Genomic DNA, 23,973 nt, shown 5'->3' on the forward strand with positions numbered 1-23,973 from the left:
TATCCCATCCTTCTAAGGTATGTGAACTCCATCTTCAAAAGTAGCTTCAATCTTTTTGACAAGGTGGAGACATGACTGTCTCCAACTATCTAAGGTACTACTATCTTTTTGTTTGGTGAGGACGAAACATTTTGGGTTTGATTCGGTTTGAATCCCATTTATAATTTTTTTGTGATGTCGTTCTAGCAAAACTAAGAAAATTTAAGCCACCATGAATGAGTGAATGAATGAATGAATGAAAAGGCTTCAAGGCACTCAAGACCAAACACTAGGAGAGAGAGATAAGGCAAATAGACGAATTATTGAATGTATTGAATAAATGAATGTAGAAGAACTACAAGGGTTTTGTAAAACCTTTAATTGAGAAACAAAATCTCAAAGACGTCCTTTAGTTTAACGCTATCTAGGTGTCTTGACTAAATTACATAAATCAATACAAATCAATGTGTAAATCATTTCTTTCTTCTCTCGTGATTTTTGGATCTTGATTTCATTCAAATTATTGATTGATTTGGTATTGGTCTTCTTCCTTTGATTGAGTGATTTGAGATAAATTCTCATTGATTGTTTGGGTAGATTGATCATGATTTGTAGAAGATCCTTGAGTAGCATTGGAAGGTTGTAGTGGGGCTCGCATATGAGAGGTTGTAGGGATCGATTTGTCCAAAATCATGCATGGTGCCATCCCTCTCAGATGATGAGCGGGAGGGCTGAGAAGCTGCCGTATCAACAAAACCTCAAAAGCCTCTCAAACCCTAAACCCTAAATTTCTCTAGATTTTTATACTAGCTATATGGATAGATTATTTTTAAATAAGATATTTATTTTAAATTTCTCTAGATTTCTATACTAACTATATGGATAGGTTATTTTAAAATTCTCTAGATTTCTTATTTGTTGAATATTATTGTTATAAAATAAATTTATGATTTTTTTAATATTTATGCTAAGCTCTTTCCAACAATGTTCTTCACTATTAATGAAAATTTTATTTAATTTTTCAAATTTTAAATATTTCAATTTATTCTATTAATTTTTACATAATAAAATTTTCTATAATATTCATTTTATTTAAAATTGTGAAAAAAAAATTATAATCATAATTAGTTTTATGAAATATTTATGTTTATATTTTTTACATAAAATATATTTATATTTATTATATATTAATACAGGTAATAGTCCATTTAATTTTTAATCACATAAGCAATAGTCCATTATATACAAAAGTAATAAAGCTGAAAATTGTAAAATAATTGATTTTATTTATAGTCATTAATGTGAAAATATGTTTTAAAAATAATTATAAATTATTAGTATTATTGGATAAAATTATATGAAAATAAAATAGTAAATGTTAATATTATAAAAAAGTAATAAAGCTGAAAATTTTAAAATAATCTATTTTATTTATAGTAATTAAAGTAAAAATATGTTAGAAAAATAATTAAAAAATCTTAATATTATTTGATAAAATTATATGAAAAATAAATGTTATGAGGCACCTTGGCTTTATAACCATTTTATTCACCTTTGATTATGTTTAATATTTACAATGCTACCATGCATAAGTGCAAAGCTTGTCTCAACCATGTTTTTGAAATATTATCAGGGATGTAAATTATGCAAACATAAATAATAGAGAACTCGGAAAAGACTGAATTCAGCCCAGTTTTTTTTACAGCCGAGCTCGAGCTGCATATAAGAGACTTCGAAGAGCGGCCACCCCTACCCATAAATCGCTGAGAACTCGGAAGAGACTTTGAAGAGAAGGAATAACTGCTTTTACGTGAGCTGCTGATCTGAACGTCGCGAAGATGGATGTAATCAAGACGCAGCAAATTTCTTCGAGACCGATTGAGAAGGTTATCGTTCACCCCCTTGTTCTTCTCAGCATCGTCGACAATTACAATCGAGTTGCCAGAGATTCTCGTAAACGTGTAATAGGGGTTCTCCTCGGCAGTTCTTTCAAAGGCACTGTCGATGTTACCAACAGTTATGCAGGTGAGAGTTTCTGGGTTCCTTCTTTGATTTTAATTCGACAGCTTCCTCCTTCGGGGTGGTTTTGAATATTGGTATTAAAATCAGTGAATTTATCATATCATCTAGGGTTTTATGTTCCTAGATACTAGAAGAATGCTGTAGACATTGAGGTCGTGTTCTTTATCCGTGACGGAATGCCTTCCGCTTGGTTAACGGGAAAGGCTATGATATCATCATCATGTCAAAATCGTCAGATCTGAAAATTCAAAGTTTGTACCTTTCGAAGCACGGGAAATGAATACCCGACTCTGAACTCCTCTTTGTTCAGTTATATGACGGCCGAACCTTTAGTTTGTCTCGGCATCTCCATATCCCACCCTGCTAACCCCTTTCGTCCGCAGTTAAGAACTGAACTATGAACAACTAAAAAAGATTAAATTAGGTATTCTAGTAATCTTGTGAGTCATGTTATAGTGGCAACCCTATCCTGAGAGTTTGTAGAAGTCCCAAAAAGTGGCATAGGGCTTTCTTATGTAGTTCCTAGAGTCCCAGTTCAGGGTTAAGTCCTCCAAGTTAGGGTCATAACTTGCAAGGTCGTAATCCTTGCTATTTAAATGTTTCTCCATGTAACGCTTATGTAGTTGTAGCAGATTAGAGCAGAGTACGTCACTGATTTTGCACCATCTTTTTTCTACTTCAAGAAATTAGGGAAAAGTGAATAAGAGACATAATGCCTAACAGCTGGGTTCATTATCAATTGACAGTGCCTTTCGAAGAAGATGATAAAGATCCAAGTATCTGGTTTCTTGATCACAACTATCATGAATCAATGTTTGCTATGTTCAAGAGAATTAATGGTATGGCTTTGTCTGTTAGTTTCGACACTATATTCAATTGCTGTTTCGATACTTCTGAATGATTCTATTATTCTTTTGTTTCAGCCAAGGAGCACGTTGTAGGTTGGTACAGTACAGGCCCAAAATTGCGGGAGAATGATCTGGATATTCATGGGTTGTTTCATGAGTATGTTCAATGATTATTATTTCTTCTAATTTTAAGCTACTGAAATCATGTCCAACATATGCTAATATCTTGTTCATCATTTCCGTTTTTTGCACTGAAGCCTTTGTTCCTTTTCAGTCTTTTCCTATGCAACTACTTTTGTTTATTATTGTTCAATTATCTTATTCAGAATCCGTCTGATCACCCTTCATAGATGTTTGTTATTCCTCCGGATCCCTCTATATGGTAATTACAAAATTTACACGAGTAGTGATATCTTGTAGAGAGGGTGCTATGATTGTTCCCATTGCTGGACATTTTCACCAGCAGATAGTAAAACTAGTGGTCTGGTTTTCTTTATGAAGTTATGTTGGTTGTTTTTTTTTTTTTTTTTTTTTTGAGAATAGTTGTGAATTTATTACTGAGAGAAAAGAATACAAACCTTACTATGTTGGTTGTTGTTTTTTTATTTTCTGATATCGGAGCTTCTAAGATGTAATCAGTGTGCCTCAATCTTTGGCCGTTATACGCTAAATAATGTGTCTCATTTTGAATCTTGCAGTCCTCTTTAATATACGAGCTATTCATTTCCAGTATCAGTTTGCTTGTCCTTGGATTATATGATGATATTATATCATAATTTTCTAAACATCTGTTAAGAATTATTTATAAATGCTATAGTTATATATTTGTAAGTACTGTAATATATGCACGTTGTCCTTTATTTTCTGCTACTAAATATAGCCTGAAATGTGGCTTCTGAACTTTAAAAAATGATCTTATTTTAATTTTTATCTTGCAGTTACGTGCCTAATCCTGTTTTGGTTATCATTGATGTCCAACCTAAAGAGCTAGGTATTCCTACTAAAGCGTACTATGCTGTTGAAGAAGTCAAAGAGGTGAGAAAATCTTGTGCCAAATGTGCAGGTTTAGCTGACTAAGATTTTTATGCTATCACTTAACCGGTGATAGATCTTTCTCTTCATGTTAAATAACGGTTGAGGATTTATATTTCAGAAAAAAAAATAGATTTCAGATACACTAGATGAAAATGACTTGTGAGATCAATTTCAAAAGGAAAAAATTGACTTTTAGGGTACATGAGAATTTTAATCCTTTTCGTTCTAAAATTTTATTAGCATTTTGGTTTGTTTCTTCATCATCATCGATTGGGAGCATTGCCCTAACTGTTGGTTTGGCTTAATGAATGCTAGGCTGGTATCCTTTTCTAGTTCTGCAGATCCACTTCAGAATCCTTATGTTTGACATTCTCATTTCTCCATAAATGGTGTCTTGACTGTCAAGTCTCATTCTCTGATCCAGAATGGATAGTTGCTCTTAACAGCTATTTTTAGTAGGCCCCTCACCCTTCTGACATGCAACTATTGCATTGCCATTGTCATCTATTCTATGTATTTTGTCATCTAGGATCTTTTTAATTCATTCTTCTTAAATTCCTTGTAGGTCAGAACTGCTATTTGAACTGAGTTATCCTTTCAAATTGACTTGCATCTTGTTAAAAACGAGTACTTCAGATTGTATGTCAAAATTATATCCAGTCAATGAGCAGTTGACTGTTTTTATAATCCATTTTAAAATTGTGATAGTGTGAAATTGGTAATAATTCTTATCATGTTTTATCTTCCACTCTTATTTCCTTGTTAAAGATTTGGTTCTCGCTTCTTACACACTGGTACTTGGTATTGGTTGCAGAATGCTACTCAGAAAAGCCAGAGGGTGTTTGTACATGTACCTTCGGAAATTGCTGCCCATGAAGTTGAAGAAATTGGTATATTTACTCACTGTGACTAGAGAAATTTCTGTCTCACTTGTCTCAGATGCTTTGTATTGTCAAGAAAACTTTGAATTTACTTGCCCAGTAACTGTGCTTCTTCTTTTTCTCTTTCTTCTTTTTGATAGGAGTGGAGCACTTGCTAAGGGATGTGAAAGATACAACCATTAGTACTCTTGCAACTGAGGTACCGTATCTTATGAAGCCTTTTGCCCTTGTAGAATTAAACACAAAAAATGTTAAAGAACTCCTTTTCTTGTGATGTATTCAGGTCACTGGCAAGCTTGCAGCCTTGAAAGGGTTGGATGCACGATTACGAGAAATACGTGGATATCTGGACCTTGTAGTTGAGGGAAAGCTCCCTCTGAATCATGAGATTCTGTACCATTTACAGGTATAGCTCCCCTCGCAACTACATAATATGTTGTTGCATTGCCAGTATTTAGAAATTCTGTACTTTGAGGTTAATTGTATTAAGTGGCCTGCTCTAGCTTCCCATCTTTCTTTCTTCCTTCTACGAAAAGGACAAACCGTGTGCTTGCCAAGGAGGGAGCTTTCCTGCAATCTCTCGTTGTTAAGGATTTGCGCCCTCCGCTTTTGTAGTTTTGTAATTTTCTCTTCCTTTTTTTAATAAAATTACATCTTCATAAAAAAAAAAAAAAAAGGACAAACCGTGGCTACCCACTTTGTGTCAATGACAACGAGAGTGGGACTGATTGAATGATCAACCATAAAAGTGCAAAACCCATTTGGCTTTTTTTTTGTTTTTTTTTTTTTTGAAAAAAAGTTATAAAAGTGAGAAAAGAGAAAAACATTTGGTTGTAGATTTGGCAATTGTGACTAAGCTGCACAAGTATGACTCCTTAGTCAGAGCAACTTCTAATGGATTGGGCTTTTGGCTCAATGGCCATATGGAAGGGTTCTAGTTTGAGGTCTTGGATTTAAACCTCACTAGGGTAATGGACACACACACACTCACTCACATGGTTAATAAATTTTAGGGCTGACTTCGTATTACCCATTTTAGGTTTTTCTGGCTACCCAAGGGTGAATATGCATTAGGAAGTCTGCTGGTAGACCAGTAAGGCTCCTGGTTTACTTTTCATGTAGACATTGTTAGTTAGTTTAACTTGTTAAAACTTCATCATTACTTGATAAGGGTTGTTGTCAAAAATTTGGGTAGTAGTTCTATTAACCCATTTTCCTTCTTTTGTTTTCTTTTTCATTTTGAGTAATTGATTTAATTGTTTGAATATTTTTTGGAGAAAGTTTGATTCTGAAATTATTGGTTATTTCCTCTAAATATCTGAGGTATTTTAATCTCTTCGATCTAGTTTCTTTAGGGATGCTAGGGTTCTCCATTCTCAGTAAGGGCTGTTCTCCCTCTCCCAAATTTCATTTTTTGTGAGTGTGACTATTAGACGAACTTGTATCTATTTGGTTTTCATCAGACTTCCATCTGATGCATTTTCCTATGTGTTATTTCCCAAAAACAGTAAGTGTACCCCGTTTGAGCTTAGTGATTGGTTGGTTCCATCAATTCAAACAGTTCAGCTGGCAAAACTACCTTAATAGTCCCTGCATGCTTTAAAACGGTTTTTTCTAAGTATGTATTAAGAATCACTTGCTTTGATCACAAAATTCATGGTTGAATCTATTTTTTAAATTTTGGAGTAGCTGCAAGTAACTGACCCATTCCTGGATCATAGACATGGTCAAACTAGTTTGACTGGCTGGACCATACATTGTGTTACAATATTGTTCAAGAGTGAGTTATCTTAATGGATTTGAGGAAGTGTTGTTGGGACAGCAGTTACTAAATCTAGTTAGGATTGGTGATGGTAGGGATTTGTGATATTTAACCTTTTGAAGATCTTCAATGTGTCATTGTTGGATTAGTAAGAACTATCAAAAACTGAAATTGACATGAATGGAAACAATGAGAAAAGACATGAAGAAGGCCCTTATAATGGTAGAACTAGCAAACAATGAGTGTTGAATGAAGGGCTTATGGTGGATACGTATGTCGTTTGGATACAGGTAAATGTTGTTGATGATGATAATTACATTTTTTGAAGAAATATAAGAATTTGTCCAATTCATAAGGGATGGTTGTACATAAAATTGAAATTTGTTGTATGTATTTGGGATTTTGAATTTGATGAATGTCAATATGCAGGTGGCTGTACATGTTGAGTTTGTTCTATACCTCTGGTTTTAGTATCTATTTTTTTATCTGAATACTGTGGTTCAAACTACTAGCAACCTTCATTCTATAGATTGGTCGCATGGCTCAATGGCTGCATTGGTTGTGGGGTGGGGATGAGGGTGAGGTCATGGATTCAAGTCTGAGCAGAGGATGATAACATTCAAAAAAGAAGAAAAAAATACAGTGGTTCAAGCTGTCAGATGAATGCCATGACCTTCTTTCCCAAAAGTGGGTTTGGGGCTGTCATGGTCTTATCTGTTTGTAATTGATCGTGTTCCTCTTCCTTGCTTATCTATTGATCGTCTTGATAAGGTTTATCAACCTTTTATATTAAGGGCTACGATAATCTGAACTTTGGAAGTGTATTTGTTTACCTTGATGAAGTTATAGGGAACCTTCATTTGCATTTTGAAAAGATTGCTTTTTTGGATTTCAAAGAATATGTGACAAATTGAACTGCCTGAAAAAACGAGGTTGGTTTAGTTTATAGAGCATATTATCCCTAGCTGCAGATTATTTTATTTTATTCTTTTGTCTGTTTCCAGTTATGAGTTCCTGTCTGGTTTGTCTGGATTCTCAGAGCTTAATTCCTTGTGCAGGATGTTTTCAATTTACTTCCTAATCTCAATGTGACAGAACTTGTCAAGGGATTTGCAGGTACTGTAACTGAAATTACTTGTGATTCAGTGTTGTTGAATCTGCTATTTCTAATACATGATATTTTGTATTCTTCAGTGAAAACAAATGACATGATGCTGGTCATTTACCTTTCTTCACTAATCCGGAGTGTGATTGCTCTTCACAACCTGATCAATAATAAGGTGATCCGTTTTTGTCTTTGAATTGTATAGGGAAGGCCTTTTCTATATAATCTCATTATCAGCATTGGCTGGCAAAGGAATATTGGCCTCAGAGTTGATAGATTAGTCTCTCTCTTTCTCTCTCTCTCTCTCTCTCTCTCTGAGCTAGTTCCAGGCTTTACTTAAACATGATTTCCGACATGCCTTTTGATTGCAGATTCTGAACAAGGAGCATGAGAAAGCGGAAGATGCCAAGCCAGCGGGTATTCCAGCAGCAGCTGGAAGTTAAGAATTTTCTCACTCGAGTTGTCAGTACTGCTAATGTTCTTTGACCTGAATCTTTTTTACACTTTGTAAGAGCTTAGAACCATTGGAATTGTACGATTAAAAGCTTTCTATATATGGCCGGTCATTTTTTGGCTGTTTTCAAGAGTTGCGACAGGGTAAACAAATATCAACCACGTTAAATTACTTATCAGGCTAGATACGAACTTTAAACTTTCTCATTGGTATCAGCTTGTTCTTCGATAGGAAGTTCAAATTAACCACGGTTTTGAGCCCGGAGTTTTAAAATCAATCAGGCAGAGGTCGGATTCATGGTTTCTATATATACTACTTCGCTAATGGTTCACGCAGCAGACAAATTATGCTCAAACTCGTCGGTAGTCTTAATTTTTATCTTCTCACTGTTCCGAGGTTCTCCATTCAGTACCTGATAATCTAATATCCAAGCTTTGAGGGACTGGTTCAGCTTGTACAAATAACATCCAGATTTGATACCAGACAGGGTTTCCACACTCGGGTATCTTGAAATCCTAGAAATATTAGCCAGTTAGCCTGTACCGATATTTATCGGGGCAGTTCAGGCTGTTTCCAGGGAGTTTCCGGTACTAGCCACTCGGAAATCCGACCACTACCAGATCGGTAGAACCAATTTTTGCTCACAAGGCACACTTGAATATAGATTTTAACAGTTCCAACCGATTCAGATAACACTGGGTCACATAGCTAACCAATAAAATACAGAACCAAATGGTCTGCAAACCAAAACTCTAGGAATCCTCCATTAGAGCATGTAAAGTACCCAAATACTTTGATTCTCAAGAATCCAACTTAAAAAGATACAAGCAAATGAAAAGGGGTAATCTTAAAAAGTCAAATAAGCATCTTAAAAAGGGAAACAAGCTGATGCATTTGATAGCTTCTGAGCTTGATTTTTAGGTTTCTGAATGTCCAAACAGGAAAGAAAAAGTTGCTACTCCTTCTTGCTTGATTCTTTCAGCTGTCCTCTCCTCCGAATTTTGAGGCAGAATCCAAGACGCCACCAGTCTACAGCCGCTTCCGGCAAAGAATAAGACAGATACCACATGACAGAGTGAGGCCAGTAAGGTGTGCACCGTGGCTCGTAGCCAATCCAACGCAACGCTTCACGAGCATAGCCATCAGATGATGGCACAAAAAAACTAGACCTCTTAATAGAAGCCAATTTGGTCGCCACATACAACGGAACCTAAATTTGCAAGAAAATGGGTCATTGATATATAGCACAGAAATACTAGTTCATATGCTATTTATTTTTGCCCGTCGATGTTTAGGTTCTTCAATTAGTAAAACTGCATGTTCTTCAGCCATATAAGAATCTCTAATGAAGCAAAATTGATAAATTCAGTAGGCAAATGCAATGCCCATGAATAGAAAATGAGAACAGATTCAGCCTAAAATGTTGAATAGTGTACCTGACATTGCACGTCAATCCCCTTGTTCTTGTACTCAACATAAAGACATCTTGAAAACTGATCAATGTAACTGAAATCAAACCAAGAAAATCAAACAGTTAATTCTCAGAAGGATTCCAACATTTTATTTTCAACAAACAACAGACGAATAAACATCGACAGAGCAAGCAAATGACACTGAGATTATCTGGAAGGTCAAGTGTTGAGCTCTCTCTTGAAGAACAAAAGGAAAGCTTCACTAAAAATCCACCTTCTGCTATCTAAGTTCCATAAGAAATCAATAATACACAGATTAATCAATTGTGACACTTTAAACAGAACATCCTTTGACAAGTAGTTAAGGGTACTAATCTTGAAGATATTCATGCTAGCAGTGCAAGAGATTATCAGACATAGACAGAAGCATGTAGGCTTTTTACATTTTTAACAATGGTTAATCATATGCAAACCCCACAAACAACCACAAATTCCAGAGGTAAAAAAAGGCCACAAGGTGACTAGCTGTCTCCAGTTAAATATAGGAAATTCCATAGGAAGCAAAGCCTTAGATCTGACTACTTCCCTGATTCTGGTTAAGAATGAAGGCTGATTCTAGTAGTTCCACTTTGATGTTTTGAGAGTCATTGGGATGCTTTTTCTTTCTCTAACGTGATGCAGATAAAAGCTATGGCCATGCAGATGGAGAAACCAGTCGTCGTGGAGTTATTAGGCCTTTAGAAACTTTTGCATTTTGAAAAACAGAAAAAAATGTTTAAAATTTTGATATTTTTGAGGAAGAAAAGATTAAAAGAGAAACAGAGTGACAGACACTTACGCTTTGGTGGCGGCATAAACAGCATACAGAGGATCCGAGGGAATAACAATAGCAGCGCCAGATCCAATATTGACAATAGCACCCTTCTTCCTCTCAAGCATTCCCGGCAGAATCGCCTGTGTGACCTTCGTAGTCCCCTCAACGTTAATCTTAATTAAATTTCTGAGCAAGTCCTCGTCCACCTCATGGAAGTACCTCGCATACGGATAAGAAACCCCGACGTTATTAATCAGAACACCGATATCCAACCCTTGAACAGCTTCCTTGATCCTCTGAATCCCCTCGGACAGATCGCCGGAGAAGTCAACCACCACATTCTTGATCTGCGTCTTCCCATACTTGGCCTGGATTTGATCCAAGACCTCTCTAAGCTTGTCGGGGTTCCGACCAACCAAGACGAGATTGAGGCCCTTTTGGGCAAGCTGGAAAGCGAAACCCTTCCCTATGCCATCAGTAGGTCCAGTAACGAGAGCCCAGGAGCCATACTTCCTGAGATTCTTGCCTGGTCTGAGGAAGTTGGCATAGACCCAGTAGAGGAATTTGAAGGAGCTCTTAACTAGAACGAGGAATCCCAGAGACACAAGCAGAAGAACCCAGGTGGGCTGTGATTTCAGCTGTTCAGTGAAACAGAGCTCCATTGCCCTGCTGGAGTAAGATGGACAACACCGTAGTGAACAAGGAGATGGTTTCAAATGGATGAAAGGGGATTAAATGAGAAAGCCGAAGAAATAGTTTATCAACTGATATCGCGGACTCGCAGCAGAACTGAAGGAAAACAAGCTGTTTGCGTGAAGGGTGTTAAGATTACGAGGGAACCAAAATGGGATTTGATTTGATTTATTGGGTAACAGACATTAACAGAAGGCGATGGAATTTATGGAGTTAGGAAAAAACAGGTGGGCGTCAAATTCATATGGGTATGGGTGGTTGGAAGCAGATGGCCAGAAACCATTAAAACTCTTTGGCATCACAGTGAATGAAAATTGGTATGTAATTTAAATGAGTGTAAATGCAGTGATCAGATCATCTTCTGCATCCCGGATTTCCGTATCTGTCACACACAACCTCTTCCTCCTATCTTATTATCTTCACCGTAAAAGCTCTGAAATCAAATTCAAGTCCAAACGTTTAAATTTTAAATTATTTGAGAAAATAATGATCAATGAGTTTTGCTTGCCTGATTAAAATATTCTATTTTTGCATCAAATTTCATTTTTTCTAATACATATAATTTACAAAGTGTATTTGAGGGCCAAGGATTCATGCTTGAAAGGATTCTTAAAATATTAACCTGTTTATGAACTAGTTCCATAGTTTTTACGTATACATATCGTGTATTTGAGGATACATGTTAAATTTTAAAGGTCCGATATAACTTAAAATTGATTAAACTTACAAGAAAATGAAAGTATAGTGGAGAAATATGACCTAATTGTTAGTATTGTTCTAATATATAAAGAAAAATTATGAAATTATTTGAATTTGAATTTATTTTTAAAAAAAAATAAATTATAGAATAGTTTGAGAGAGGATAATCAAACTCTCACGTGGAAACTGAGGAAAACTGCCTTCCCTAAACAAAAGCAAGGTTCTCTCCTTCTCCTTTGGAATTATGTCTTTCAATTTTCCTCTTAATCTTGTGAGAAAAGGAATCCTCCTGTTTATTAGAATTTTTGAAAAAAATAATTAACTATTGGTTTTTAATTACGTCCTAGAATTAGGTCGTAATTGCTCGTTTAAATGTATTTTTTTCTTTTATTAAATAATTATAATATTATATTTATTTATATTCTACTTCTTTTTTCATTGTATAGCCATAATTTCACATGAAAAAAAAAATACTGACTTAGGAGAAAGAGGTAATCCCACCCATGACTTTATACAGAAAAGGAAGGAGAACCAACCATAGCTCGGAGGAAAAATGGGACAGGGTGTGAGGTAGACAAAAATCCTCTTTATGATATAGTAGAGATTTTATTAAAAAAATTTAAAATAATTATGTCATTATTTTAATTTATAAAATAATTATGTAACTAATTTCATTTATAATTGGATTATAATTAAAATACAACCTCTAATTTGGCATGTCTAAATATATGACATCTAATAAGATCATATTTATAAAAAAACCATCATTAAACATATTTAATTATTTTATTTAAACATTAAACATATTAGCCTTTCTTATTTTTAATGTTTTATTTATTTTGCATAATATATATATACAGATGTGTGTGTATTTATATTTTTATTTTTCATAATTTTGCATGTAATATTAATGACTAGAGAAATAGAAATTATTAAATAAAAATTACATATAAACAAACTGTTACTAACCATTGCGCCAAAAGATTGTCTGTTAGCGAAGACGCAACATGCATATTAAAGACAAGTCATTCCAACACAAACAAGCTACAACCATCCTCTACTAACCACTCCCAACACACAAATTCAAAATTCCAAATAGAATCTCCACCGGTCTTCTTCAACCTATGGTCTCTTTCCTCCTACTCATACCAAGCTGTAAAAGCCAGGCATCCATGGCTTCCTCTGGCAAGCGACGGGCAAAACACCACTGGATGGTATGGAGCCAGTAGGGGGTGCAGCGCGGCCCCTTGCCGATCCTCCGGAGGGCGGACTGAGCAAATCTCTCAGGTGAAGGCACAAACAGGGAGAGTTTCATGAAGGGCACCATCTTCGTTGCTACATACAGTGGTAGCTGATTGACCAACATGCTTCAGCCTTAGATTCATTTTCAGCTTCGCGACAAGCTGATCTGAACTCATTATCATAATCAATTGTTCTAACTTCTATTCGATCCAATTCTTATTACGATATAAAATTAGAAATTGTTATTACCTGACACTGCACGTCGATACCACTCTCCCGATACTCCACATAAAGGCTTCTTGAAAGCTGATCGATGTAACTGCAAGAAAAAACAAAAACAAAAAAAAAACAGAAACAGATTTAGATCTACATTCCCATGAAAAGAATAAATCCAAATCAGAGCAACGCAGACCCATTTCCTGTTCTTCCTTTAACGGTCAGGATCCATCACTGAGAAAACCACAAATAAAAATGTACAACTGAACCTACGCTTTCGAAGCAGCATAAACAGCATAAAGAGGGAAGGAAGGAACAACAGTGGCGGCCCCTGAACCGATATTAACAACGGCACCCTTCTTCCTCTTCAGCATTTCCGGCAAAACAGCGAGCGTGACCTTCGTGGTGCCTTCGATGTTCACTTTTACTACGTTCTTCCACACTGCTTCGTCCACTTCATGGAAGAATGTTGCACTCGGGTAACTCACTCCCACGTTGTTAATCAGAATGCCTACGTCCAGTCCGGTCATGGCTTCTTTAATCCGCCGAACTCCATCGGAAAGATCTGAGGAGAAATCCAGGGCTATTTTTTTTATCTGGGTTCTTCTGAAATCTCTCTGTATTGCGTCTGAAACTTCTTGGAGCTTGTTAACATTTCGACCGACCAAGATTAGATGGAAACCTTTCTGGGCGAGCTGAAAGGCGAAGGCTTTCCCTATGCCATCTGTGGGTCCGGTGATGAGAGCCCACGAGCCGTAGCTTCTGAGATCCTTTGCTGTTGTGAGGAAGGTGACGAAAACCCAAGAAAGAAAAGCTGCACAGAGTTTGAGCAGGGAGACGAAGCCGAGAGCTGAGAGAAATAGAACCCAGAAGGGTTGGCATCTCATCTGCTCGACAAGGAGTGCTTCCATGGAAGCAGAGGCTTCTGTGGTTCACAAAGGAGTTTCTGTTCGAATCTGGAAGAGTTGGATCCTGACAGGAGCTCATGTTTTTATCACCTGTCCGCCATTGTTACACTTAATTGAACTGATGAAGTCCTGACGGATTGTTGACTGCAGGAAGACGATACATAAATAAGAAAGAATAACCTGGCATGGCATTTATGCGCATTAAAAACGTTTTATTTTCAAAAACAGTGAAAATCTTGAAAGAAAACCACCAGGTGGATGGATCTCCAGTAAAACGAGAGTCCTCTCTTCGATGAACACTCATTTCCTGGTCTGGTTTGGTAGGTGGTTTGAATTACCAAGCACATTGTGAACAAGCCTCGACATGTTTTAATCGTTAACATCATAGACAAAGCTAAGTACTTTAAAGTATTTTGTTAAAATCTATGTAAGGATATTTTGGTCATTTTACACTACTAGTATACGTATGTAGAGGTAATTGTATGCAATGTTTCAATTTAGGAGCTTATGGACCAAGTTGGCTACGAAGGGGTATTATTATAATTTTATAATGTCTCACTTAAGTTAATAAAAGAGAAGGGCTCAAATGTTTCATTTGAGGTACCTAAGGTAAGTGATCTACATCTTCCAGTGGTTGTTGTTCGTAAAGGTATCCATTACAGGGTATTTTTGTTGGTGGAAACTTGGTGAGTTGGAAGAGTAAGAAACAAAATGTAATAGCCTGCTGAAGTGTAGAAGCTAAATACAGAACAATGACTCATACTATTATTAAAATTATGTGAGTCGGACACTCTTTCATCTTTCTTTTCTCTATTTGTTTTGCAACATTAAAGAACTAGTTATATGTCTTCTAAGTCTACAGCTTCAACTACAGCATAGAGAAGTGGTGATTCAAATTGTAATGAAGCTTCTTTTTTATTTTAAGAAGAAATTGTAACTGACCTTGCAACACTGGGTCGAAGAGGAAGTAAATTCTTCTCAATAAGGGCCATAAACAATTATGTCTTTCTTTTGTGAAGAAACGCTATGGATTCCTGTCTTTCTTCAACAAACAATGAAACAAAATAACATAAATCAAATATTACATCTAACTAAAAGCAATCTATCAAACTACTAAACCCAAAAGTGAAAAATTAGGAACAAGCCAAGCAACCTCTTTGAAAGTGTCATTGAAGAAAATGCGATGGCCATCCTTCTCAATGTCAACTAGCATACCATCACAGTCAAACAGAAGAGCTTCAGGTAGAGAAGAAGCAGAAACAACCAAACTCCTCCCCCCTTTACAAGAATTCCACGGTTTTTGCTTTGCCTTACCAAAAAAGAAGAACAGAAGTTGGGGTGAAAGGATTTGAGGGTAGAGTCTTTCTATGGGAGAGAAGAGTTGTAGCTCTCAGACAAATTGCAGAAGAGGAAGTTTTTGTCACAGAAACAAAAGCAGTAGGAGAAACGATAGTCGAACCAGCCATCCGGTACAGACGAAGAATTCAGAGTTTGAAACTCTCTGCCAACTCGGCTTGCATTGATGCGCCTGTCCTAGTTATCCTTCACACCCACCATAAATGACATGAATGCGCACAAACAAATTTGGAGTAAAACATGCAAAATGCTATCTCAACCGTCCGATCATGATCAACGCATTAGTTACATCAATGTATGAATTTATAAAAGTGAAATATAAAATCAAACCCGATAAGTGGATCCGGGTCGAACTTTTGGCCCGGAACACACCTTCAAACTGAAGGGCAGTGAAGCTATTAGAAATGGACTATACAATCATTTAATCTCTATCTTGTTGACATTCCAAGCTATTTTCTTGCTATTTCTCATATCCTGAACTTGCAGGTTATGCAATCTTGCTTTTTGTATGAATCATGTTCTCTATAAGGACAACATATTTTACAAAGATTAAGTATCATACTGACGACTTTGGGTTCAGGTCTTCATTATCATATTTGTGATCATAGCCCCTCTGCGGATGCTCTTGGTGAAAAGGGTCGTCTGTACTGATAACTGAACTCAGTTTAGGTGAGTAATCCCACCCCCCCAACTGCTCCATCAGTTCATTGGCATCAGATTGCTTCCGAATTTCTTCTTTGAATTTTATGAAGAACATGGAAGACCAGTAATCCTTTACCAAATTCTGCAGGAGTAATGAAATAAACTATTAGCAGTAGAATGAAAGTGTTAGAGAACACAAGGAGTTCACCCAATGTTAAGAAATGGTAGTTCTACCATTTTCATCAGCTGCATGAGTTCAGTTATTGCAGAATTGAAGAGATTAGGATGAGCAAGATCTTGAGTGCCTAGAATATCTTCACGGACTCGATGTGAGATATTGACCTCCATCTCAGAACCTACACGTTTGATAGGAAGTAAGCAGGAGTAGCCTTAGAAAAAAGATGCTCATGGTACAAAAATTCCAGTTCTAGGATAATTTCATGATATTGATCCAGCAGTAGATGGGCCCGCTTAAAGGAATATCTTGGACTTCGTTTTTGTAAATTTTGCATATATGAAGGAAGTAAAACAAATCAGACGTTATTATCTAGCTATATGAAGACCACTTTCAGGTGTCTACATTAGTAGTAGTAATTGATGTAGTAGCAGTAGAAGAAGAAGAAGAAACAATGTATTTATCAATAATAATGTATTTACCAAACTTACCAGAAACAATGTATTTATCAATAAGGTGACGTGACATATAGACCCTTCTAACAGGATCATTTATTGGAATCTTGTCGAGCTCATGAACTTCATCATAGAAATGCACATTCTCCCCAGCAAGACAACTACAAATACATGAAAAGTATTATTTTCAAATAAAGATAAAAGAGTTTCAAATATCATATAAAACCTCAAAGGTCTCTTGGTGGTAGTACATCTAACTAATGCAATGACAAACTGAATTAAGAGTAGCATGATTATAGATCCTGGAAGGAACCACAATAGTGCATGTCATGTCATCTTAAGAGACCAGTAATATATTTAAGAATAACATCAACTTGTCTACACATCAAATAATAAGTCATGGCTTGATATTATCAAAAGAGCAGAGGGCAGAAGCAAACCTGTCTGCAAAGGCCATGAAAGATAGACGAAATTTCTTATTCAAAAGAAGTTTCTCAAGAGGTTCACTCAGATCAATGTCCAATGTGTTTGATGTTGGAATGAGTAATCCACTATCAGGAATTCCTAAAGCACGGCCCATGGTATCAAAATCCTCAGACTCCCTCCTCCTCAAGCTCATTTGTGCAAGCAGAGGATGAGTTGTTGATATTGAAAAGAATGTAAGCACAAAAACACTAGCCTGTGTTGAAATTCAAATCCTCAGACACAGTGACACAGTGGAAATCCAAAACTCAGTATTGAGTAAAGCAACAACAACATGTAGTATTCGAAGTTCCACTTTCATGCAACAGAGTTGGTCAGACCAAATATACGTTAGGACTAAATACTTCTATTGAAGTTACCTTGATGTTTTTAACATAAAGAAAATCTTACTTCGTTCTCTCCCTTCCCAAAGCTTGTGTTCTTTTCTCCCGTAATAGAATTTTACATTTTTCAAAAACAAATCTCAAATATGGACATAGCACAGTTGGAGATCAATATTCAGCGCAAAGAAACTTAGTACATTGAACCATGCCCAGTTATGAGATACATATATGACTGTCACTCAATCAGAACGTTAGGGTAGACAAGACCAATGACAGTGCAAGTTCCATGGAGCTTCACGTGTGCTACAGTGGCTAGTACTCTGCATCATGTGCAGTGGGGTCCATGGCAACACAACTCCATATAAAACATAATGAAAAAAAAAATGGTTTTCCTCCAAAAATAAAATTATCTGGACTCATTTTATCTTGCATTTGCATAAAAAAGACAACCTATCTTTGGGATACCTTGTGCTGAATATGCTAATTCTATTTGGTCAATGTAGCACTAATGGTTTCTTGAATTCAAAAAATTTACATTTTCTGTTTTTGTTGCAGCAAAATGGATGTTTTTCAAGCTTTAGCTATTCAATTAAGTTCATTCCTTCCATTTTATCTCAACTGGCCTGCTTCAATCTAGTACCACAGTTGTGTAACCACCCATAAAGCCTCTCATTTGCCACTTTGACTCTTAAAATCTGCCTTTTATCTTCATCATGTGTCTAGCCTCTACTGGTCATTGTGTTGCTAACTTAAGAAGCCATTTGCTCAGGTATGCTCAGATAAGTAACTCCATCCTAATTTAACATGCTTCTACATTGAGATTCACAAATCTAAGCATCATCCAGAACTTGGGCATTGTATAGAGGAACTTCAATTAATTTCTCATGCTTGCACTAAGTCCTTGAATTCTCAAACATCTAATAACCTCTCAATTTAATGGAAAAGCTCATCAAGGAGATCAGAAGTGAAAAGTTGCTCTACTGATGATCCATGTTCATTAAATCAATAGTACAAGTCAATGCAACTGTAAATGTAATAGCTGTGAAAAAATTCCTCCTAAAGAAATCATCCTTAAGCATGGGCACTTAATGCAAAGTGATGTAGTTGGCACATAGCATTTTTTTTTCCTGAAAAGGGAACATTGATAATTAATTGACTTCCTAATTTCCTGAAGATGAGCGGAAGAATTTGTCAAAGATGTCAAGTGCATAGGCCACTTAGACCACTGGTTATCAAGTGTAGACAACCAGGTATTTCACTTGATACCCACTGGTCCACATCAATAAAGGGCAAATGTAGCAAACAGCCTTTGGCAATCCTTTGCTGGAGTCCTCCCAAAGGTTGTTGAAGGAATCAGATTTTATGTGGGAAATGGAACTTCTACCAGGTTTTGGCATGACTGCCTGTTGGGACCAGGACCTCTAAATGTCAGTCAACCTCTGGTCTTTAATATGACTGCTGAATTTGACATGCTTGATTGCCAATGCCATCCCCCTGACAAGGTCAATGTGAGCTGGAACTTCTACCTAAGAAGAGGATTAAATGATGCTGAAACTGCTGAGATTTGCTTCCTTACTTCCTCTATTGATAGTTTATATAATTGTGTAGTGACTCTCTGATCTAGACTCACTCTTTAGTTGCTGTTTCACTCTGTCATCTAGGTACCATCCTACAAGGTTTCAGCAGCGAGCCAGTACATGACTCAGCCCACCTTGGTCCCTCTTAGCCCCAAAGGTAAATTCGCCTTTTGGAGTGCCCCACAAGGAAAAACTCCCACATTAGACAATCTTAGGAAGCGTGGTGCAGTGTCTGATAGTAAATTTTGCAGAATTTGTTGTTCAAATGAGGAATCCTTAAATCACCTACTTCTGCACTGCCCCCTCTTATGGAAAATATGGACTCCAATTTTTCAGCAGGTTTGGAATTAGCTTCTGTCCTCCTCAATTATTCCAGGGATGATTGTTCAAAGTCAGGGAATTGCCCTCCCAAAGACTGGGAAAACAGTAAATACTCTTGCTTGCTTGTTTAGAATGTGTTCCTTGGGGACTTTGGCTCAAAAGGAACTAGAGACACTTCAATGGGAAGTTGAGCTGTGGACAACCTCATGACTAAATTTTTTCTCTCATTATTTCCAGGAGAGCCCCTCAAGAAATTTCAGGAGTATAATAGTGGAATCATCAGAAATAATTGGACGTTTGTTGCATCTCTCTCGATTTCCTACAAGTGAGGAGACTAGTTGAAGGTGGTTAATGCTTCTTATGTGGGTCCCTTGGGCGTTTCACACTTGACATCTTTTTTCAAGCTTTGAGTCCAGGCTTAAAATTTTCTAAAGACTCGAACTGGGGATGCTCTATGTTGAAGGCGATTCCAAAGTTATTATTGACTGGTGCAAGAAGGAGAATGACCTCTCTTGGCATCCTTGGCAAGCTTTCCATGAGATTATTGATGTTGCTTCTGATTTTTTTGCAATTGGACTCTCATTCTTAGATCAGGTAATTGTATGGCTGATAATTTAATCAAAGTGGGGGTTTCCCTACAATCCCTCGTAGTAACACCAGCCTCCTCCCCCTCCCCCCCCCCCCCCCCCCCCCCGCTTCACCCCTTTGCAGCTGCTTAATTTTTGTATGTCCTTGCCTTTAGGCCTCAACAAATAGTGCATTGTACCTTTTTCTATGGGGGAAAAGAAAAGAGTAGTTACTAATGCAGCCAACAAGGCTACTTTATTTTCTTTTTGTTGCGTAAATAGAATTCAAATAAATTTTATACAAAAAATCTCAATCCCATTACCAAAGACATAAAAGTGCATACCGTTACTAACAACAAAAATCTTGACACCACTTGAAGCCACTGAATATCTTCATGAACTTCATTAGTGACATAAGCAGCAAACCAGGTTCCTGCCAGTAAAGACAGAAAAACAAAGGTTAAAATTGTTGAACTAGAAGGTGAAAGACATATTTTCTTGAACGTTGATTACACATGCACACTACACCCTTTTCCCCTGGTGAGACTTGAACCTAAGGCCTCATGCTAGAAACTACCCCATGAAGCTTCCAGCCCAAGGCCCGATCCACTCTGAAAGCCTCATATAGAAGTGCAAGTAATCAGAAAAAAATCCGAACTTGTGCTAAAACACCACAGCTATGAGATACGTAATATCCACAATGTATTTTAACCACAACTACATTCTGAAATCAATATAATTACAATAGACAAGTTTTCCATTTCCTGCCAGTGACCTATTGCTTTATCTCAATAACAATCCAAATCAAGCTGGAGATTGAGATGGGAAGAAGCATCTCCAATTGGGTCCACATGATTCGGATCAATAAATAGTTAGCTGCACCCAAGATGGCTGCACCCAAGATGGCCATAGGTAAGTGAGAGATTAGAACAACTTCTTTGCATTACTGATTGTCAATGAAGAATCAAGACTAGAACAACTTGATGTGAACTCTACTTAAGCATCACCTAAAGAAAGTCATCGGCAGGTCAAACAGAGGAAACAAACTTCAAATTAAGGTGGTGAGACAAATAAAATAAAAATATTCATAAACTTGAAGGATAGAACAACTAGAAGATACACCTGCAGAAAAGGTTGAGATAAGCACCCCCATAAGGAGATCATTGAATTCCTGAAATCTGAACTCAATGTGCCGAATAGCCCTTGTAATCCCAAGCAACACCAAGATGTATAATGCATGGAGGCATGCAACAGGTATTGACCAGTGAATACTCTTCAAGTGGCATAGGGGAGACATAGGTCTCTTTATATGAATAACTGCACCAAAAAAATTACAATGCAGTCCATATTTGAACGAAGGAGTTTGCCAATGATAATGGAATGTAAGGAAGGATTGCTAATTTAAAAGACACATCAATTTGAAACATAAATGAACCCAGTGAAAGTAAGATGTACAGATTAAAACATAAACTGGACAAAAAGTAATAAAGTGAAAACAGAAAAATGTGTGGACTTTAACAGAGAGAAACATGTACAAACTTTAACCAAGTCAAACACCAATAAAATATACTAATGCAAAGGGAAGTTGCTTCCTAAATAAACCAATGCATGAAAAAGCAAATGAAAAAAGTTAAAGAGACATGATAGAGTATTCTTTTAAGAGCATTTCCCCCCAATCTAATCAAATGCTTTAAATCATACACATTACAACTATGTTGGCAACCAAGACTTTGAATGATCCTTCATTGGATGAACTCTTGCCCCAAAAGCTCAGAAATCATTCTCTTCCAGATATCCAAAATGTCTGCTTCAATTTGAAGTCAAGAAATTTAAACAAACTATGCTATCAAATATATAGTTTCACAGCTGGACCCTGAGTGATTTTGGTAGACTGCTAAGTGCACATCCCATAGAAGAGAATCGCCACAAGAAAAGATAGTCTGTTCCTGCTATAGTTCCTCCTTCAACTTTCACTACTCCAATATACTAATCTGACCCAGAATAAGTGCTATAATTGTTTCATAACATAGACAGATAATGCTTCTACTAAAGCAGAATGGTAAGACACTAAATGGATTTTTGGACAAAATAAGTTAATTAGAATGTGCATATGTTTAAGAACATTATGTCATATAAGCTTTTGCATTAAAAATCCAAAGCTGGTTGTAAATGGTTATACAAAAGTCGATTGAAATGAGGAGAAGAGATTGTATTTTGCTTTAAATATTTAGCAAATGAACAAAGAAAAAGTATGTCAATTAACTTACAGGCAGCTGCACCTATCCAAGGAAAGAGGATGAACGGAAGCAACATGTATGATTTGACTGGAGGTAAACACCGCCTAAACTAGCACATAGTGAGGGCATGATAAATCAAGCAGTAAAATACTGAAGAAAAAATAACGCTACAATGAACAGTCTCCTTTTTAGAAAACTCACCAAAAACTGGATATCAAACACCCACCCACAAAATTAAATAATAAAAAAAACTAAATGAGCCTGTCTGCAGAAATCAATGACTAAATTTTTCAAAAAAAAAAGGTAATCAGTGACTAACCTCACAAACAAAAAATAGAGCTGGAATGCTTGTACAATACGGCAGCACATCAATAAACCAAACCCAAGTGGACCCTCAAACCACACTGCAAAATTTGCCTTGCATTAGCAAAAGACTTAATTATTGACGCATGAACCCATGAGAAGAAAAACATCTTTGCAATAACCTGCCCAAAGATAGCATGACTGCCATGGCTGTCTATGTCCAAACTTCAGATAATTAAATGACATCTACATGAATTCGGTAGGATATATTAGACAAAATCAAGAGTGTTGAAAATTAAGAGGAGAAACATCTATATGACATTCAATTATACTATACCACTAATGACAGCAGGAGGTTGATACTGGCAATGACTTGAACAATCAAAAGCCAGAAGCCGCTAACATTTGCCCTAGGAATCTTATAAACCAGAAAAGGGAATATCACACGAGCAAGCAGCCTGAAAAAGTTAGTAGACAAAAATGATTCAAGTAGGTCAATCATGACTATATAAAATCAAAAGATGCCACAGAACTAAATCACCAGTTCCAATTCGCAATATCCACCAGAACGTGTGCCTTTTAATGATGAATTTTTACAGAGACGGTTTTTTCAGAAAAAAACTAGAGTTTTCCCGGTGAGAGAATAGGAGTGTAGCTTAACGCAACATCACCGGTTTCAATTTGCAACAGCTGCAAGAATGAAATACCGCTTTTTTTTTAAAAAAAATACTACAGGTACATGTTTTGAAATAGGAAGTGAGAAATGAGATCCCAAGAGGGTCTCTCCTTCGATTTTGCAGCACTAGAAGTATCTTTGCCCAAAAATGAACCCAACCCACAAGCTCAACAGCTCAAAAGCAATAGAAAAAACAAGAGAGAAAGATAAAAAGAAAAACTAGAATGTCTCCTTTAAAATTTATGACCAGATACGGTTCCCTACTTGCCCAACTCTCCTATAATGGTGGCAGTGCAGTCGCAGCAATAACACCGTCGACTCTCAGTTCACCACTTTCAGTTGTTGTGAACATACCCAGCTCACCCATATATCAACAAATATTTCCTCAAAACTAATCTACCCAGTAAGCGGTCAAGCTTACTCAACATTTTTCAATCTGGATAGAGAAGCCGTTATCGTTAATCAACTCCAAACGATTAAAATCCCCTGTTAACATAGAGAAGTCAACCAGAGAGGATTGAACTTACACGATGACGGATAAAATTGCAACGGCTACAGCCAAATAGTCGCTAGGGCACCCTCCCTCCGGAGCGCATCTCCCCATTGTGATCTTTGCCTGCTCTACTGTGGAATTTAATTACAAAAGAGGTCTGATTATATAATATGACCGGTAGAACTTTTGGCCTGCGCTGGCATTGAAGTAAGCAGACCTTTCAAACGAGGGAGCACCCAGACAAGTTTGTTGACCGTTGAAAATGACGCCCATGATCCAAGAAATCCAGAATTGGG

At 36.7% G+C, this 23,973-nt stretch overlaps 4 protein-coding genes across 4 annotated transcripts; 1 reads left to right on the forward strand and 3 right to left on the reverse strand.

Moving 5' to 3' along the window:
- Positions 1 to 1,707: 1,707 nt before the first annotated feature.
- On the forward strand, positions 1,708 to 8,216 carry LOC137962546 (26S proteasome non-ATPase regulatory subunit 7 homolog A). The gene is made up of 10 exons (XM_068809475.1): positions 1,708 to 2,004; positions 2,748 to 2,840; positions 2,925 to 3,006; positions 3,788 to 3,884; positions 4,699 to 4,774; positions 4,906 to 4,964; positions 5,049 to 5,171; positions 7,586 to 7,643; positions 7,722 to 7,807; positions 8,004 to 8,216. Exons 1-10 carry the CDS (start codon positions 1,818 to 1,820, stop codon positions 8,073 to 8,075), a joined length of 933 nt encoding a protein of 310 aa, XP_068665576.1. The 5' UTR covers positions 1,708 to 1,817; the 3' UTR covers positions 8,076 to 8,216.
- A 553-nt stretch (positions 8,217 to 8,769) lies between these two features.
- On the reverse strand, positions 8,770 to 11,274 carry LOC137962456 (very-long-chain 3-oxoacyl-CoA reductase 1-like). Its single transcript, XM_068809328.1, has 3 exons — positions 10,337 to 11,274; positions 9,523 to 9,592; positions 8,770 to 9,296 (listed from the first exon to the last, which is right to left on the reverse strand). Exons 1-3 carry the CDS (start codon positions 10,972 to 10,974, stop codon positions 9,042 to 9,044), a joined length of 963 nt encoding a protein of 320 aa, XP_068665429.1. The 5' UTR covers positions 10,975 to 11,274; the 3' UTR covers positions 8,770 to 9,041.
- Positions 11,275 to 12,686: 1,412 nt separating this feature from the next.
- LOC137962970 (very-long-chain 3-oxoacyl-CoA reductase 1-like) lies at positions 12,687 to 15,484 on the reverse strand. Its single transcript, XM_068810126.1, has 5 exons — positions 15,224 to 15,484; positions 15,013 to 15,112; positions 13,436 to 14,214; positions 13,196 to 13,265; positions 12,687 to 13,055 (listed from the first exon to the last, which is right to left on the reverse strand). The coding sequence occupies exons 3-5, from the start codon at positions 14,071 to 14,073 to the stop codon at positions 12,822 to 12,824; spliced, it is 942 nt and encodes a 313-aa protein (XP_068666227.1). The 5' UTR covers positions 14,074 to 14,214; positions 15,013 to 15,112; positions 15,224 to 15,484; the 3' UTR covers positions 12,687 to 12,821.
- A 209-nt stretch (positions 15,485 to 15,693) lies between these two features.
- Positions 15,694 to 23,961, reverse strand: LOC137963040 (regulator of G-protein signaling 1-like). The gene is made up of 12 exons (XM_068810219.1): positions 23,895 to 23,961; positions 23,712 to 23,808; positions 22,846 to 22,966; positions 22,691 to 22,754; positions 22,525 to 22,609; positions 22,236 to 22,309; positions 21,091 to 21,285; positions 20,313 to 20,401; positions 17,139 to 17,377; positions 16,735 to 16,859; positions 16,303 to 16,424; positions 15,694 to 16,210 (listed from the first exon to the last, which is right to left on the reverse strand). The coding sequence occupies exons 2-12, from the start codon at positions 23,786 to 23,788 to the stop codon at positions 15,983 to 15,985; spliced, it is 1,419 nt and encodes a 472-aa protein (XP_068666320.1). The 5' UTR covers positions 23,789 to 23,808; positions 23,895 to 23,961; the 3' UTR covers positions 15,694 to 15,982.
- Positions 23,962 to 23,973: the final 12 nt, after the last annotated feature.

This window comes from Aristolochia californica, unplaced genomic scaffold (assembly GCF_029961685.1).
Source record: "Aristolochia californica isolate CCGP_79_NKW_82.1479 unplaced genomic scaffold, dmAriCali1.0.hap1 SCAF_4, whole genome shotgun sequence".
NCBI lineage: Eukaryota > Viridiplantae > Streptophyta > Magnoliopsida > Piperales > Aristolochiaceae > Aristolochia > Aristolochia californica.